Source organism: Mus musculus, chromosome 8 (assembly GCF_000001635.26).
Source record: "Mus musculus strain C57BL/6J chromosome 8, GRCm38.p6 C57BL/6J".
Classification (NCBI taxonomy): Eukaryota; Metazoa; Chordata; class Mammalia; order Rodentia; family Muridae; genus Mus; species Mus musculus.
The window spans coordinates 24,567,940-24,584,099 of NC_000074.6; the positions used below are offsets into that span (position 1 = coordinate 24,567,940).

Genomic DNA, 16,160 nt, shown 5'->3' on the forward strand with positions numbered 1-16,160 from the left:
AGCAATTAACTAGAGACACTTGGGAGACTGGCAGAGTTCTCATTGCAGTTTTGACAATTAGAAAAGGACTTAATGGCTGTCCCACTATAAAAGAGCTTAATAACCACAGATATATTTTAGGAATTCTTATAGGATCATCATTAAGACTTAAGTCATCTGTTTGTCTATTTAGCATCACTACATTGATAATATAAATATATATAATACATATGAAACGTTAAAATGGAATTGAAAGTATGTTTTATAGAAATAGTAACCCTGCCAGCCTACCCCTAAGACAAGGGTTAAGGTAGTCTGTCTCATGTGGAAGGTTCTAGTCTACAAGAACCTCAGTGGATGTGGGTGGGGGATTGGACATAGGAAAGGCTAGCATCATGGCACAGCAAAGAGAAGTTGAAGCAAGGGGCATTAAATTCCCAGGAGAAGCTGTGTGAGCATTGTGAGAGGCCATGTGAGACCATTCTAAAGAGCAATGGGAGAACTGTACAGAGCACTGTTATGACTGGTTCCCATCTGTGCCTGTTAGTTTTTGCCAACTTGACATTAAGTCAGAAGGAGCCTTCACTGAGAAATTGTCTCTACCAGATCGGCCTGTAGACAAATCTGTGGGGTGTTTTCTTGATTAGTGATTGATGGAGGGAGGTCCAGCCCACTATGGGTGGGGCCATCCCTAGGCAGGTGGTCCCGGGAGGTGTGAATTGAGAGGAAGCCACAGAGCATCATTTCTCTGATTTCTGCTTCCTGCATCCAGGGCCCTGCTTGAGCTCTTGACCTGGCATCCCTCAGCGATTGACTGTGACAGGGACTTATAATCTGAATAAACCCTTGCCTCCCAGAGTTGCTTTTGTTTGTTTTCTCACAGAAACCAGAAGCAAACGGGAACACCCTCTTAGTGAGTCATGCTGATTGTACCCAGAGCGTGTCACAGATGGGCAAGAAATATGTAATGAATGGGCCAGAGGCCGTTTCCAGGAAAGTGATGGTTGTCTGAAACAGAGTCAAATTCATTGCCAAAGGCTGTTTCCAGAGGGCTAAGTCTACTACGGTGTCAGTAACTTCAACCAATTACATAGGAAAAAGTTGGTTCCAGGCCTGGGACCTCGTGACCTTGTTATCAAAATATGCTATATACTATAAGGAAGTATAATACGAAATAGGTATTATGAATGATATACAAGAGTACATTATAGATATATTTTAACGTTTGTATCCTAATTAGTAATTATAAAAGATAACATTTTTTTTTGTCCAAAAGAATCACCCCAGACAAATGAGAAAAGAGGAATAGAAAATGTGAATTAAAACATAGCACCTGATGGAAGCTGTAGGCTCCATTCCCTAACACAGAGTCTCTATCCCAGAGCTCTGGCGGGTGTGGGAGGGTGACTAATGCAGGGGATAAAGAAACAGCAGGTAGGTGGCAGTGACTGTGCACACCTTTAGTCCCGGCCTTAAGAAGGCAGAGGCAAGCAGATCTCTGAGTTCAAAGACAGCCTTATCTACAGAATGAGTTCCAGGATAGCCAGAGATGCCTACACGGAGAAACCCTGTCTTGAAAAAACAAAAGCAAGCAAGCAAGCAAACAAACAAACAAAAAGCAAACAAACAAGAAGAAGAACAAGGAAAGGAAAATATAAAAAAAAACCCAGCCCCTAAACAAAGGCAAAGCCTCCCTGATTGTGTGGCCTGTGTTTCCTGAACGTTTATGTTATTGATTGATCAATGGTCTTTCGTTTTGTTTTGTTTTGTTTGTCTACATATCTCAGGCTGGTCTCATATGTGTTCAGTGTTACAGGCAGGCCTAGAACTTGATACCTTCCTGCTTCTGCTAGTTGCTAGGAATGCAGGCATTTGCCATGACATCTGGCCAATTTATTTACTTTTAATCTTTAATTTTCGTTATTTATGTCTGTGTTTGGCATGGTCTTCATACGTGGTAAGAATGCACTCACTCACTGAATTTATGTCCCGAAGCCCCTTGGCGACCACTGATATTTTACACTCTTGCCTGTCATTGTCCTGGGCTTTTTTCCCCCATTCATTCCTGACAGATCAGGTTTGGGAATCTAGGGACAAGACAGTTCTTTCAGTCAGCATTCCTAAGATTGCACCATCTGCTCATACTTTGCCCCAAGTCTTAGAACACAAATAAGTTGTCCCCTTAGGAACTAAGTATGTGATACTATTTGGAGAGGGCTCTTTACTGATGAGATTATCTGGGATTAGCTTGGGTCTTAAAAACCAATGAGCAGCATCCTTGTAAGAAAAGAAGAAGAAAAGGCATCAGGGGAGAAGACACTGAGCAGCAGAAGGCCATATAAGGAAGGGGTGGAAAGATGCCAGGAGCTAGTAGCCAGGAAGCTGTTGAAGCTACCGGAGCCTGGGAAAGGCCTGGGCAGATTCTGCACTGCAGGCTTTGGAGGGAAGTGCTGCAGGCCCAGTGCCTTAATTCCAGAAATCAGTCTAAGTCTTCACTGGTCTAGCTCACCTGAGTTTGGGTCATATGTAACTGTAATGTGATTTATCTTGGGCTCCTGGCCCTTTAAAGGGTCTCCAGATGAGCTCGGCGGGGTTAAGAGCCCTGATTGCTCTTCCATAGGTCCTGAGTTCAATTCCCAGCAACCACATGGTGGCTCACAACCCTGTAATGGGATCTGATGCCCTTTTCTGGTGTGTGTCTGAAGACAGCTACAGTGTACTCATAGACATAAAAATAAATAAGTAATAAAGGGTCTCCAGTTGCGAGTCAACTGGCCTCTTTAAGAACTTTTAGCTGTTACAAAGGCTTGACCCTATGACCCTAAGCATTGGTTGCTTCTTGGATGACTAGGAACTGGATAGAGTATAAAAGAGCCAGCTGAGTCAGGGAAGGAGGGGGGATTGGGCTAGCAGAGGGAGAAGAGAAGGCAGTTGGTATGGAAGATATGGTTGTTACCGTTTGGAGTGGCTAGTCTTGGGAGAATGGGGAGAAGGAATTGTTTAAGAAGACTGTTGGGAAATTGAGGGTGGAAGGGTTGGAAGAAGTGTTTGAAGCAGAGGGCTGGAAACTTGGGGACAGGCTGGCATGGAGTTCAGAGAACTGGTTACTGTTCTAAAATAGCTAGCCATTTTACGGCTGTGCTAGGAAACCAATAGATCTTGGGCGAGAGCCTCCTGTATTAGACACGTATTTTCCAGGGCTGATTTAGCATCCCATCCTCAGCGTGTGTCCTGTCCTTGCTCCCGGATTGTCTTAAGTCTCTTTGCAGCATAAGCGTCTTGCTAGAAGAGAGTGAACCTTTTTGGTTGGTTGTTTCACCCTTTAAAACTCTGCTTTCCAAGTTGGGCTTGGCTTGTCCCACTTGCTGAGGCCTTCTGGGTTTCAAACCCAAGAGGAAAGGCTGAGGTGCCTACTTAGCATATCAAAGCCGCCTACAAGTTCTCGGGAGTTACAAAGACCCACTGGCTGACAAACCCTGCCCCAACCCTAAACTTCTCTAGCCTGGGGGCTGGGCTGCCCTTTTCTCTTCCCTCTCCTCAAGTGGTTCACGGTCATGACCACTCTGGATTTCCCTAGCTGTCCTTGCCTCTGGCTATGATCTCCCGGGCTACAGTACCTACAAGCAGCCAGGCCCTTTCCTCTGTCTTCCTTCCTCTCTTTTCTTTTCTTTTCTTTTCTTTTCTTTTCTTTTCTTTTCTTTTCTTTTCTTTTCATTTCTTTTCTTTTCTTTTCTTTTCTTTTCTTTTCTTTTCTTTCTTTCCTTCCTTCCTTCCTCCTTCCTTCCTTTCTTTCTTTCTTTCTTTCTTTCTTTCTTTCTTTCTTTCTCTCTTCCTTTCTTCCTTCCTTTCTCTCTCTCTTTCTGTCTGTCTTTCTTTCTTTCTCTTCTTCCTTCCTCCCTTCTTTTCCTGTCTTTTGTTTTTCTCTTTCCTTTTTTTTTCCTTTCTTTTTTTCTTTTTTTCCCTTTCTTTTCTTTTCTTTTCTTTTCTTTTCTTTTCATTTTTTAATTCATCTGTGCAGAAACCTGGGACTAGTCAAGTCCTTTAACTTTTTATTTTATTTTTTTATTTTTTTAATTCAAGCCTGATTACCTGTTTCCCCATGACTTTCCTCCATTTTTCTTTTTCTCTTTCTTTCTTTCTCTCTTTCTTTCTTTCTTTCTTTTTCTTTTTCTTTTTTTTTTTTTTTTGTTGTTGTTCTTTAATACTGGCACAAGGACAAACCCCATTCTTAAGATATTACAGTCTCTCTTATTTCCATACACATTTTCCAGCCTTGATCAAGATTAACCATTTTGCAATCTGGCCTCTTTGTCTCTACTACAGACTCTGGATTCATTGTGTTTCAAGTCCCCTATCTGACTAGTCTGATGTGTCCAGAGATCATCAGTGGCAACCTCATATTTCAGGACAATGTTAGACCTCTTCCTTTTTGTCTTATCTGAAAAATACAGATGTCCGTGGCAATTAATTTCCTATCCGGTCTTCTCTCCAGCTGTGGCCCAATGCTTCAACCAAGTGCTTAGAATTTCTGAATGAGAAGGGACATGTTGGTTTTTCCCTGGAGGTTGTCCTCTCTCATTGCCATTCCTGTCAGTCTTGTGTCTACCCCTACGTTACATGTGCAACGTCTCCTGACTGTCAGGTCCAAAGGAAACTCCAGTTCCCCAAACTCCAAAAGGCAGTCTGTATGTCCAGAAATGAGCTTCACCTGGACTACAGGAGGATTTCTGGGGGTTAGATAAAAAGCCAGCTTTCCTCAGGGACTTGTGACACTGGTTTCCCTCTACCTAAAGGAATGTTTTCCCTTACCTCTTGCAGAAGGGACATGTGGTCACCAGTGGCCTCCAGTCACCTATCACAAGTACCTGCTGTACATCTCAAAGCCCCTGCTAGCATCTGTCCCTTCTCAGCTCTTCCCCTCCACTCACTCCACTCCCTCCAGCTCACAGGATCTCCCCTCCCCAACTCTTTCTTCTTAGAACCCTGCTGTCATTGCTAACTTCTCTCCATCCACCCCCCCAACCCCTTCCTGCTTCTCTCACTAGGTTTTCTCTATTCTCTGACTTCTGTTGTTCTTCCTTTCCTCCCAGGTAGCCTTGGCCATGTCCAGTCTGGTGGCCATCTTCAGTCTGCTTTCTCTATCTACTACGGAATCGTCCAGAGGCCTCTGCCTCTGGGTGCCTCTCTCTCTCTCTCTCTCTCTCCCTCTCTGATCTACTTTCCCCTTAAGCATGGAGTGGGCATGTCATCAGTTTATTTATTTTCGCACTTAGGAGTCTCTATTGGCCGTGGCACCTTCACGGCTGACTTTGCTGGCTTGTGCTCCCTGTCTGGCATTCTCTGGCTTGTTCTCCCTATCTGGCCTTCCCAGCGTACAGCTCTTGGGTCTAGAGTCTGAATAAACAGGGTGGGGCTCTGGCATCTGGATTGTTTGTTGAAACTCCCCTAAAGGTCTCACCCCACAGCCCAGGACCCACTGCTCTAACCTGCCCTGCCCTTAGTGCTGTGAGAGGAAATGACTCAAGTAGCAGTCACATTGTGTTTAGGAAGGGTGTTAAATCAATTTTCAGAGTGGGCCTGGCACTTGGGGTCATAGCTCTGCTGCAGGCCAGCCTCTTGCTGCCTCCTCTTAACTGCCTCCTCTCCTGCAAACTGATTTCCTCACATTCTTCATCTGAAAAAGATGTCTTGTCCTCCCAAATATACACAGAGGACAGATGTCTTAGCAAAGAATTCTTGTGGTATTTTTACAGATTCGAGGAGCAAAGTTCCATAGAGACACTAAAAATTGGAAGTCTTTGAATTGATAGAAACAGCTGGATAGGGTAATTTATACCCTTGAACTTGCTAGCCAGCTAGGTTTTCTTAAGTGAGACTTTCTGAAAGAGATGGGGAAGGTCTGCCACCTACCACTTGCCCTTGGCCCAAGAAGAACAGGTCTTGGCTATGCCCTAGGGCACTGGACTGGGCCAAACCCACTGTTCTTTCCCAACCAGTGTAAAGTTGCAGGACTGTTTGTCCAGTGAAGTCGAACTGAGTCTGTCTTGACCTTTGGAGCAGCCAGGACCTGATCCTAGTCAAGGTTTCTTCCTCTTCCTTTAACAAAAAAGACATTGAAAACCATCACTTGAATGAAAGAAAATTGAAACAGAAAGAATCATATTGAAATTACTGGGCTATAAATGAGTAGCTGGGTGGGACAGGGAATATTTCCTTTCTGTGTGAACAGCACTAGGGACCTCTTTTAAGGGGTACCCATCCATCACACCATACCATAGAACCTTTCTAACAAATAGGGGGGAAACTTGATGTTGCTATTGTGTCTTATCTGTATGTCTGCCTGGTCCCAGTATTTACAAAGAGGAAAGCAGCCCAGAAAGCCCCAGAGCTATGGCCTGCCCTGATATTCGTTCCCCTGCTTGGCAGTGTTCTCTTTCCAAACTCAGGACACATGCCCAGTAATGACAAGGGTGTATCTGCCATCAGCCCTTCCTCTCCTGTAAACTTGGAAGGATGGGAATACGCTGGACTGAGACCACACACCCAGAATGGAGTGTGCCTTGTGGTGTTTCGATTAGTTGAGAGTTTGATTGTGTCTCTGTTTTGAGACAGAGTCACAGGATCTAGCTGTGTGTAGTTCAGGCTCAGATCCTCCTACCTTCAAAATACACACACACACACAGAGATAGACAGACAGACAGACAGACAGAGACAGAAAGACAGAAACAGAGAGAGACAGAGAGACAGAAAGACAGAGAGACAGGGAGACAGGGAGAGAGAGACTATGAAAGATCCGTTGACAGTACAGAGGACCCTTTTAGGGAAGCACTCTTAGAATACACACACACACACACACACACACACACACACACACACCCTCAGCAAATCCCCTGAGGGCTCTCGAACCAATTCCGAGAACAAAGGAGAAATCTGACTTTTAATAACTTTACGAGGCACCAGGAAGTCATGTCAGACACTTTAGTTTATAGCAGGGCCTGCGTGACAAGGAGCACAGAGGAGCCGGGAGCCGTCGGCTGCAAGCTATCATGTCAGAGTACAGTCTGCTTCCTAACTGTCCGTGAGAGAGCAGCAGGAAGGCCTGGCTTGATTCAAGCTGTGAGATCTGGCCCTGGTTCTAATGACTAACCCCTAACCTGGACAGCTTGCAGATGTCTATGACCGATGTCGTAGCTGACATCTTTCTGTGGAGAACTTAGTTCTCTTCAATTAGATCCCTCCAGTACCGTTCAACACAAAAGGATCTGCTGTGGGAGTTCAGCTATGGTCCCAGCAGTAAGGAAGTGGAGGCAAGTGGCCAGCCTGGGCTACATAAATCAATATTCTCTGTTTCAAAACAACAAGAGTCTCACTGTGATAGGTGTTTGAGACCCTGATATTTTTAATCACAAGTAAGAGAGGAACTAGGTGAGTTGGTGCTGATCAGCAGTTACCGCGACTGCAACATCGGGTCCCTGGACTTTTAACTCAGTGGCCTTCACCCTCCCTTAGGTACGGTCAGTTTTTAAAAGATGCCAAAAGCATGGGCTTTGCCACTAGCACTTTGCCGGCATATGTCTCCCAAGCCCAGACTACACTTAACAAGAGCAGGTATACTAGAGACTGCTGTGCAGTTGGACTGAAAGTCAGGCCTGCTTGTTTTCCAACATTCCTCACGAGTATCGGAAATTCCCGATAACATCTAATCTTCTTACTGGCTCTAAAAACATTGCAGGTCTCCCATTATCTCTGCTGTCACCAGCAAGTAAGATAAACTGGTTTGCATCAACACAGAAGGCTAAGCCCTTTGGCTGCTTAGGTCTGGGATGCATGGCGAACCTGTCTCCAAAGCAGAGTGGATATACAGTGGGGCCACTCCATTATTCTGTGTCACACCATGTGGTTGTGTGCATGTCCACTCTTTGCTGTAGTTATAGGGTTCTAATTGTCCTTAGGGCATGTCTCCATCCAGTCTCTCCTCTCTGATAGCACCTTTGCTTCTGATTAGTCAGTGCTAACTACCATAGATTTAAGGAAACTTTGGGGGCTGGGGGGAGGGGACCACTGGCTTTGTGCTGTCCCCAGTAGCAGTTGCCTCTGCTCTTCCGGGACTCACAGGACTGTATTCCCACTCTTCCTCCAGCTGGTGACTTATACCGAACCTTCCAATAACCACATAAGGTAAAGACTAACAATCCAGACACATGTGCTGACCAGGACAAGCCAATCCTTACCAGAGGATTTGGAAGGAGAAAGCCATATTCCTCAGAAATGTGGTATCTCCCCAAGGACAACGGCACCTCCAGCGTCATGCTCTGACTTTGAGGCTCCATATTTTCGCGTGAGGTCTCTGCCCCAGAGGAATGCCCAGGCCAGGGAGCTTTCCAGCTGTGTCTTCTGTGTGGTTGTACTTGTGCGGTGCTTCAGCGGTAGGGGAGAACCTTGCCCTGAGGTTGAACTCCAGGATGGCCGCAAATTTATTCTGAAAGAAAGCCAAGTAGTAAGTCAACAATGAAGATTAGGAATTAAAATGCTGACTCCAAGAGAAGCCCCCACCCCCTTTCCCTTCTCATTCATAAAGTATGAGAAAGGGGCTGTTAAATCCAGGGACAAAGTGGGAGACACGAACTTAACTCTCAGCTATGGCTGTGCAGATCCATACTCAACATGAGTTTGGTTCCTGAGGGATTCTGACAGTGTATCAAAATGACTAAACTAGGAGTCAGTTTTATTGGCTTGTTTGTTTGTTTGTTTTTGGTTTGTTGTTGTTTTTTCGAGACAGGGTTTCTCTTTATTGGCTTTTTATCTTTGAAAATGTATTTATTTGCTGAAATTAAAATGTATTTATATCATTCTTCCCTTTCATCTCTCCAAATTCCCATCTTCTTTCCTTCCTTCCTTCCTTCCTTCCTTCCTTCCTTCCTTCCTTCCTTCCTTCCTTCCTTCCTTCCTTCCTAACTTCTTTCCTTCCTTTCAAATTCATGGCCTCTTTTTCTTTGTTATCATTACATATATATGTATTGTTAGCATCAGAAACTGCTTTACAACCAGCCTCGGAATCCAGCTATGACATCATCCCTAAGCGACAAGGACCCTCTTGGGTCTGTTGCCATGGCAACCACCATACACTCCAGGCAGGCCTATGCTTCACCTGTGCGCATCATTCATCATTCATTACCTGGCATCTATGTCATGGCACAAATAAAAGACTGAGACCGCGACCCTTCACCCCCTTTTCCTCTTTCTCCTCTTCTTCACTTTCTTCCCCCATCCAAAAAAATCGCTCCTCGTGGAACTGTGCTGGCCCGGCATGATCTGTCTGGAAACGAGCTGCCTTCTAACTAACACATATAAATATAGGAGTACAGTCTTCTCAGTCTGTTTGGTGTTATTTGTATATATAAGATCTCAGGGCTGACAAGTTGACATTTGTATACAATGAAGTTACAGTAAAGACATTGCCAATATGACCTCTCTATGGTATGATGAAGGGGAAGGTTTCTTTTTCTTGCTTTTGCTTTATGTTTTTTCTTTTTCTTTCTTTCTTTTTTCAGATATGAGAGGGAAAATATCCAAAGGCATCTGGAAGAGTTTGGAGCAGAAAAAGAAAATAAAAATAAAAATAAAAATAAAGGCAGACTGAACATGGCCAGCAGACTGGGCATGGCCAGGGCTGTCTGTAAGAGAGCAGAGATGACTGGAGATAGAGAGCAGAGAGCGGGCATAGTGAACAGGAGCAAAGAGTGGTGAGATTAGCTGGGTTATAAGGACGAGCAGCTGGGGGAAGAGAAGCCCGTGAGCTGGAGGAGGTAGAAGGTAGAGGAGGAGGTGGGAAGGGCTGGGGTGCCTGCATTGGGCTTTGAAACGTGTAACAGATTCTTGTAACAGATACTGAGGGAGCCTGGAGGTCAGCATGGGCTTCTGTATACTGACAGGATGTCACCTGTCCCTTCTGCCGGAGGGAAGGGAAATGACTCCTTTTGGTCCAGGGAAGCCAGCTTCACAAATTCCCGAGGAGTCCTCCTAACAGGCCAGGCTGAACTCATTTCTGGATCTTCGGACTGCCTTGGGAGTTTGGGTTTGGGAATTGGAGTTTCCTTTGGACATGAAAATGTTGGAGAGTCAAGTAGAAGGCTTCCCCTGTGCGTGGGAGAGCATGTCTCCTGTTCCAGAGTAAGCTTTTGAAAGTAGACATTGCACTAGGGGTGGCCTGTTTAACATTTCAAAGAGGACCTAGCTGCCACATTCTCACAGAATCCCTCAGTCCATACTCTACCTGTTATAGGGTATGGCTGGCATACCTTGCCCCCTACCTTAAACTTCTCCAGCCCAGGGGCTAGGTTGTGCTTCCCTATATAATCCAACTATTTTGGTTACTTGCTCATTCTTGTCTACTCTTGACCCTCCTGGCTCTCTCCTTTCCTTTCCCCCTTCACCTCAGATGACCTAACTCAGGGTTATATTCAGTCTGGACTCTCCCAGATGTCCCGAAGTCTGCCTACAATAAGCCTTCTCCTCCACCATCCCTTAGAGAAGTCAAGCCCTTTCTTTTTTATTTCTTTTTTTTTTTTTTCAATCGCCATTGCTTTACAGTTCTATCCACGTTATTTTCATTGATTCCCTCTCTGTCCTCTCAAGAATTGTCCTTGACGTTATAAAGCCATCAAATCATCGCATACAAGAACTGAAAGGGACAATATAGACTAGATGAGTAAATTAGGAAGTGTCATGTTAGTAAACCAAGATTTTTGGGAGCCCAATGATTTGTCACGTGATGCCTGGGCTGCTGGTATCAACACTCACCCGGGATTCATGGCTCAGGACCTGCCCACTGTAAACTCAGGCAGGAATCTGCTCTGTAGCCTGTAGTTGTTTGTATGGCCTTTTGAGGAGAGGGTTAAAATTCCACACCTGTTTTCACATTTCCAGGAATAACAATGTTTATCCCAGAGACATTGTGCTGAGCACTTGAGAAATCAGGAGAGAAGTGGTGGGGTTCAAATAGGCAGCGCCACCTTTCAGCGTGTTCTCTCTCCCACCATGTTTCCGGTTTTCTTTTCTCTGTGCTGACTGCGTCTTTCTGACACTTTGTACACTGAGTCTGAATACCCAGGGGCTCTTGGTGTGCTCTTCTGATGTCCTCTACTTTGGTGTCCTTAGGCATTGCGCTCTACCTGTAACCACCAATTCTAGCCTTGGTTTCTGATCTCCAGACTTGACTATGTCGCTCTGAGGTCCACAGCCATGTTGTTTTTTTTGGGGGGGGGGTCTGTGAATATCACGTTGCGTGAAATAAAAGCCCGTGCTCCTTGGACCTTGCATTCAAAGGTGCCCATTTCTAGCTGGGTTCAAGTCATCAAAAACCAATGAGCTGCCCTAGAAACAGCCAGAGTCTGGTTCCTTTCTTTTGTCTGTCTGCTCCCAGCTCTCCTGTCTCTGAGATGCTTTTTGCTTGTCCCCGTATCGGAATTCTCCTTTTCTCTTAAGAAAGAAGGATCCCAGTTCAGATCTTCCCATGATTTTCTTGGCAGAACTGTTCCTTCCTATCAACATTCCCTAAGCAGCTTACCTGTCCATCCTATCCTGTCAGGGTCTCCCTGGTCTCATCATCACTAATGTGTCCACCTGGTGTTTCCTTTTAGCCTTCTCCACTACAAAACCCATACCTAACCCAGCTTTGTATCTGAAATTATTTGCAAGCCCAGCATCAGGAACAGAAGAGATGTTCTGGGTGAACCATGTCTCATTCTCACTGTAGAGGTCACAAGTTTATAACAAGGACCTAGAGTGCAGACCACTGTGCCTGGCTATGATGAGCCATGTTATTTACTTATTTACATCTCTTGTGCTGTTGATAAAGCTAGACTGATTCCATGAGAGATTAGGCTGTTAAGGAGACTAGGACTAAGAACTGGGCAAGTCCAAGCAAGCCCAGGCAAGTCAATTACTAATAGAAAACCCCCAGGCTCCAGCCTTCAATGCCGCATAATGGTTCTGGAATGTCTAGAGATAGAGTAAGACAAAGCTCATCTACCCTGGAACTCCAATGTGCTTTGAATTGAGTCTGTGAGCTCACTTGTTTGTCTCTCTGTCTTGGTAATGGGAGACCCCAGCATGCTGGACTTCTGCAGAATAAAACACTCTTTGTGTTTACATATCATTTGAGTCTGGGGTGTCATTCTTCAGCAAATCATGGACCTTTATACTGTATATCAAATCCAGGGCCTCCCATGGGATAGACATGATTATCACAGACTTCCATTCCCCACCTTGATTTAACACTTTAGACTGGGCCCCAAAAACTTAAACCAGCAGTAGGAAACCAAGGGATACACTGTAAAATCAATCAAACAAACAAACAAACCACACCAAACCCACTTCTGGTGTCTGTTTTGTTTATCTTTTAGAAGTTAGTTAAGTTGACCATGTGTAGAAATATTCCTCCTTGGGTTCCAGAATCTGCATTTTCAGGACTCACAGTAGTCATGAGAAGGTTCATGACACAACAAGGCTTTCACTCCTTGTAGAGCACAAATTTGGATCTTTGAGAACTGGACTAGTGAATTTTTAGGAAATGAAGAAAACACATTCAGAAATGAGTATTGTAGGGCACCACTCCTAGGTTGACTTGTAAAACCATCAGCTACACTTTCAGTTTCTAACTTGATGAATTCTGAATCTAAATGACCCAAGACTCAGCCCAGGCAGCACTGAGTGTTCTTTCCCATTTTATTATTGCTTCTTTGTTCTCATGTTTAATGGGGTTCTGTTCCCAGACATCCAAGAAGCAACCTACGCTGAGGGTCAAAGGCTCAAGCTGTTCTAACAGCTAAAAATTCTTTAAGTGGCCAGTTCCTTGACTAGATGTTCAGACATCTGGCACTGTGGTTACTCTTGTGTTTAACCTTCCCTCTCAATAGCTATTCCTTCCTGCTTTATATTAACCTCCTCCTTGACAACAACTCATATCTAACAATCACCGGTTTGCCTTTTGCTAAGTCCTATGGTCAGAACTACCTACCAAGAACCCACTTAACTCCCAACACAACTGAGTCAGTCACAGGTGTCATTCCCCCCACATCTCCTCTGAGGAGGACACTGCAGCTCAGATGTGTCACAACAAAGCCAGGTGTCACATGTCCTATAAGCAATAAAGCCAGGATGTCAAATCTGGTCTAGACCATCACCAGCCATCTTCTGGAGCTGCACAATTCAGGCCTAACTTCTCACCTTCCCTCTCCGATCTCATCAAAGACCTCTGCAATCCTCTCTAGCCTGGCTGCTAGCAGTTCTGGGCTTCAGTTGTGTTGCCCTATCTCCAGGCCCACAGACCATCCATCTGCTGGACATTGTCCCTTGTATTCTCTAGAGCAGTGGTTCTCAACTGTGGGGTCATGACCCCTTTAAGGGTTACCTGTCAGATATCCTGAATATCAGAATTATGATTCATAACAGTAGCGAAATTACAGTTATGAATTAGCAATAGAGTAATTTTATGGACGGGGTCACCACAGCAGGAGGAACTGTATTAAAGGGTTGCAGCGTTAGGAAGGTTGAGAACCAGTGGTTTCACAGAAAATATCTCAGCTCATGTAGTTTACTAGATATCTTCTAAGTAAGGCAGGAGCAATACATGAGAGCCACAGCCACTAGCTGAAGGCCTGGCTCAGCAGGCGCTCTGCTTAGGGACAGATTGCAATGGAAGTGATTACCTCCCACTTCCTATCCAGAACAGAACTGTTACCTCCTTCAGATCTTGGTGGGCGGTGTCTCTCAGAAACTTAGATGTGATTGATGGGGCTTGGTAATGACCCTAACTAGTTCTCTTGCTCTGAAGTATGAAGATATAAAGACAAAGGAACATCAGGTAAACTAGGAGAGCCTGCAGGCCAGTGCCTCCTGCACACACCAGTGCCTCCTGACCTCCTGGAGCTGACCTGAAAGCCACCTCTGAAAGCAGCAGTTTATCAGTCTCCCTAACCCTTCTGCACTGACAATGCTCTGTTTCCAATCCTCTGCCACACTTCAGGGCATTGCCATTTATTGCTGGAACATTTCTTACACTGCAGTAGCCACCTAATAAGTACCAGCTTGGACTGTCTCTCAAATGCATCTGCAACTTCCTCCCATGTCTTCCTGTACTAGGGTTCCTGTACACTTCAGATCTATCTCCCTGGGTTACTTTTGGGCCACCATTAACCACCCTTGTGAGCTTTCCTTCTGACTACTGGAGAGTCACTTAGGTCTAAATTACTTATTGTTTATATTTTGAGGTTGATTATTTAGCTTTTATTCAAATAGTTTACTCAGCAAAACAAAGACGTTTTGCTGGTAAAAAAAAAAAAAAGTTACCCCCTTTGTTTTGGATAAATGAAAAATGACTTCATCGCATCACTTTTGAGCAGTTAGAGGCGGGTTCTATGAACGTGATCAAGGCCCAGTCCACACCCATCCTTGGAGAAGGGAAGGGTCCAGAGTATAATATTCTCTGATTCTCCGAAGGGTATTCTCATCAAAAGATGGGTAATTCTGGCATTCATTTTTCCTAAATTGCACTGTCTACAATGTAAAGTCAAACTAAATTAGAGACTTGGTTCTTCTTTTGCCTGAAAAGAGGAGCTGGAGGACTAATGGATGTCCAGTAAAAATACTTCATGCTTTTACAAATACAGAGAAGGATGCTCACAGCCAACCATTGGACTGAGCTCTGGGTCCCCGATGGAGGAGTTGGAGAAGGGACTGAAGGAGCTGGGGGGGGGGGTTGCAGCCCCATGGGGGGAGCAACAGTGTCAACCTCCAGACCTCCCAGAACTCCCGGGGATTGGACCATCAACCAAAGAGTACACATGGAGGGACGCATAGCTCTGGCTGTATATGTGATAGCGGATGGCCTTGTTGGACATCAGTGAGAGAAGTGGCCCTTGGTCCTGAGGGAGTTCGATGCCCCAGTGTAGGGGCAATGTCAAGATGGGAAGGCAGGAGTGGGTGGGTGGGGGAGTGGGGGAGCAACCCTCATAGAAGAAGGGGGAGGGAGGGGTTTATGGAAGGGAGATCTGGAATGGGGATAACATTTGAAATGTAAATAAAGAAAATATCCAATAAAAGAAAAAAATCGAAATTCAAAAGGACTTCTGTCGTTGAAGTCATTGTGCTGGTAACCTTGATAGTAATTCTACGCACACTCACTCTCGACCAGATGCTAGCTAGCCTTTTGTTGGTTAGGACTTCTAATATAAGTAACATAACCTGTCCATTTGAATAAATACGACTTAAAGACCTGCTGTATGCTTGAATCTGCTTTGTGTCGGAAGGCAAATCATTGCTAATGGGTTTAGATGTACAAAGCAGATCATGTAGGTTAAGGAAATTAATAACTATTTTCTCTATAAAAGACTATTTTATTTTACAGCACCCTCAGTCCCAGAACAAAATCAGGACGCAGGCCATGGAGCTTCAGAGTTTGGTATTGGAGTGTTAGCTCTGTGCCATTGCACTGGGATTACAGGCACAAGCCACTATACTCTGCTTCAATTCCTCTTGACTTACCACTACAGGATCCCATATGAAATCAACTCATGTTAGAGTGTGAGTGCCAATAACCCAGGCTCTCAGGAGAAGCTGCATTATGGAGATTATTACTTTTCTGTTTCTGTGGTGAAGTGCCATGACCTGAAGCCACTTATGTAAAAAATAGTTTATTGGGGCTTATGTCCCCAGAGAGGGTGTCTGTAAGAGTTGGGAAGGCATTGAAGCAGGCAGCCGAAGCAAAAAGCTGACTGGTTTAACCACGGTCAACTGCAAGTAAGACAAGGCTCTATACCTTCAAAGTCCACTTCAGACAGCAAAGCTACACTGTCTAAAGTCCATAACCACCCCTAAATGGTGCCACCACCCAGCAAGCAAGTGTCCAGATATGGGAACCTATGGGGGACAGTCCTCATTCAGACCACCACAAAGGTGCACTCTTCATTGTTCTTCACCCCATGATTGGTTTCACAACTCATTTATTCTTTTACATATCCATTCCTGAGATATTTGCTAAGGCTGGCAAACAATAGTCTGGCGCCCAAAGCTTCTTGTGTGTTGATAATTCAGACTAACGAGATAGTCAAGATGAGAAAGCATAGTATAAATATTTTGGAACTACAGGACTCAGCCCTGGTAAGTAGATATCCATTGGAGGA

At 44.8% G+C, this 16,160-nt stretch overlaps 1 protein-coding gene across 4 annotated transcripts in view; it reads right to left on the reverse strand.

The window, feature by feature from the left end:
* The window catches only part of Ido2 (indoleamine 2,3-dioxygenase 2), a 44,523-nt gene extending 36,048 nt beyond the window's left edge, over positions 1–8,475 (reverse strand). Inside the window, exon 1 of one of the 4 annotated variants that reach the window (XM_006509046.4) lies at positions 8,211–8,462. In XM_006509046.4, coding sequence (XP_006509109.1) covers positions 8,211–8,309 — 99 coding nt within the window. In that variant the 5' untranslated portion in view covers positions 8,310–8,462. Of the gene's footprint in view, positions 1–8,210 lie in introns of all 4 variants that reach the window. The other 3 variants (NM_145949.2, XM_030243378.1, XM_011242131.3) reach the window with 3 other exon arrangements.
* Between the last annotated feature and the right edge of the window lie 7,685 nt (positions 8,476–16,160).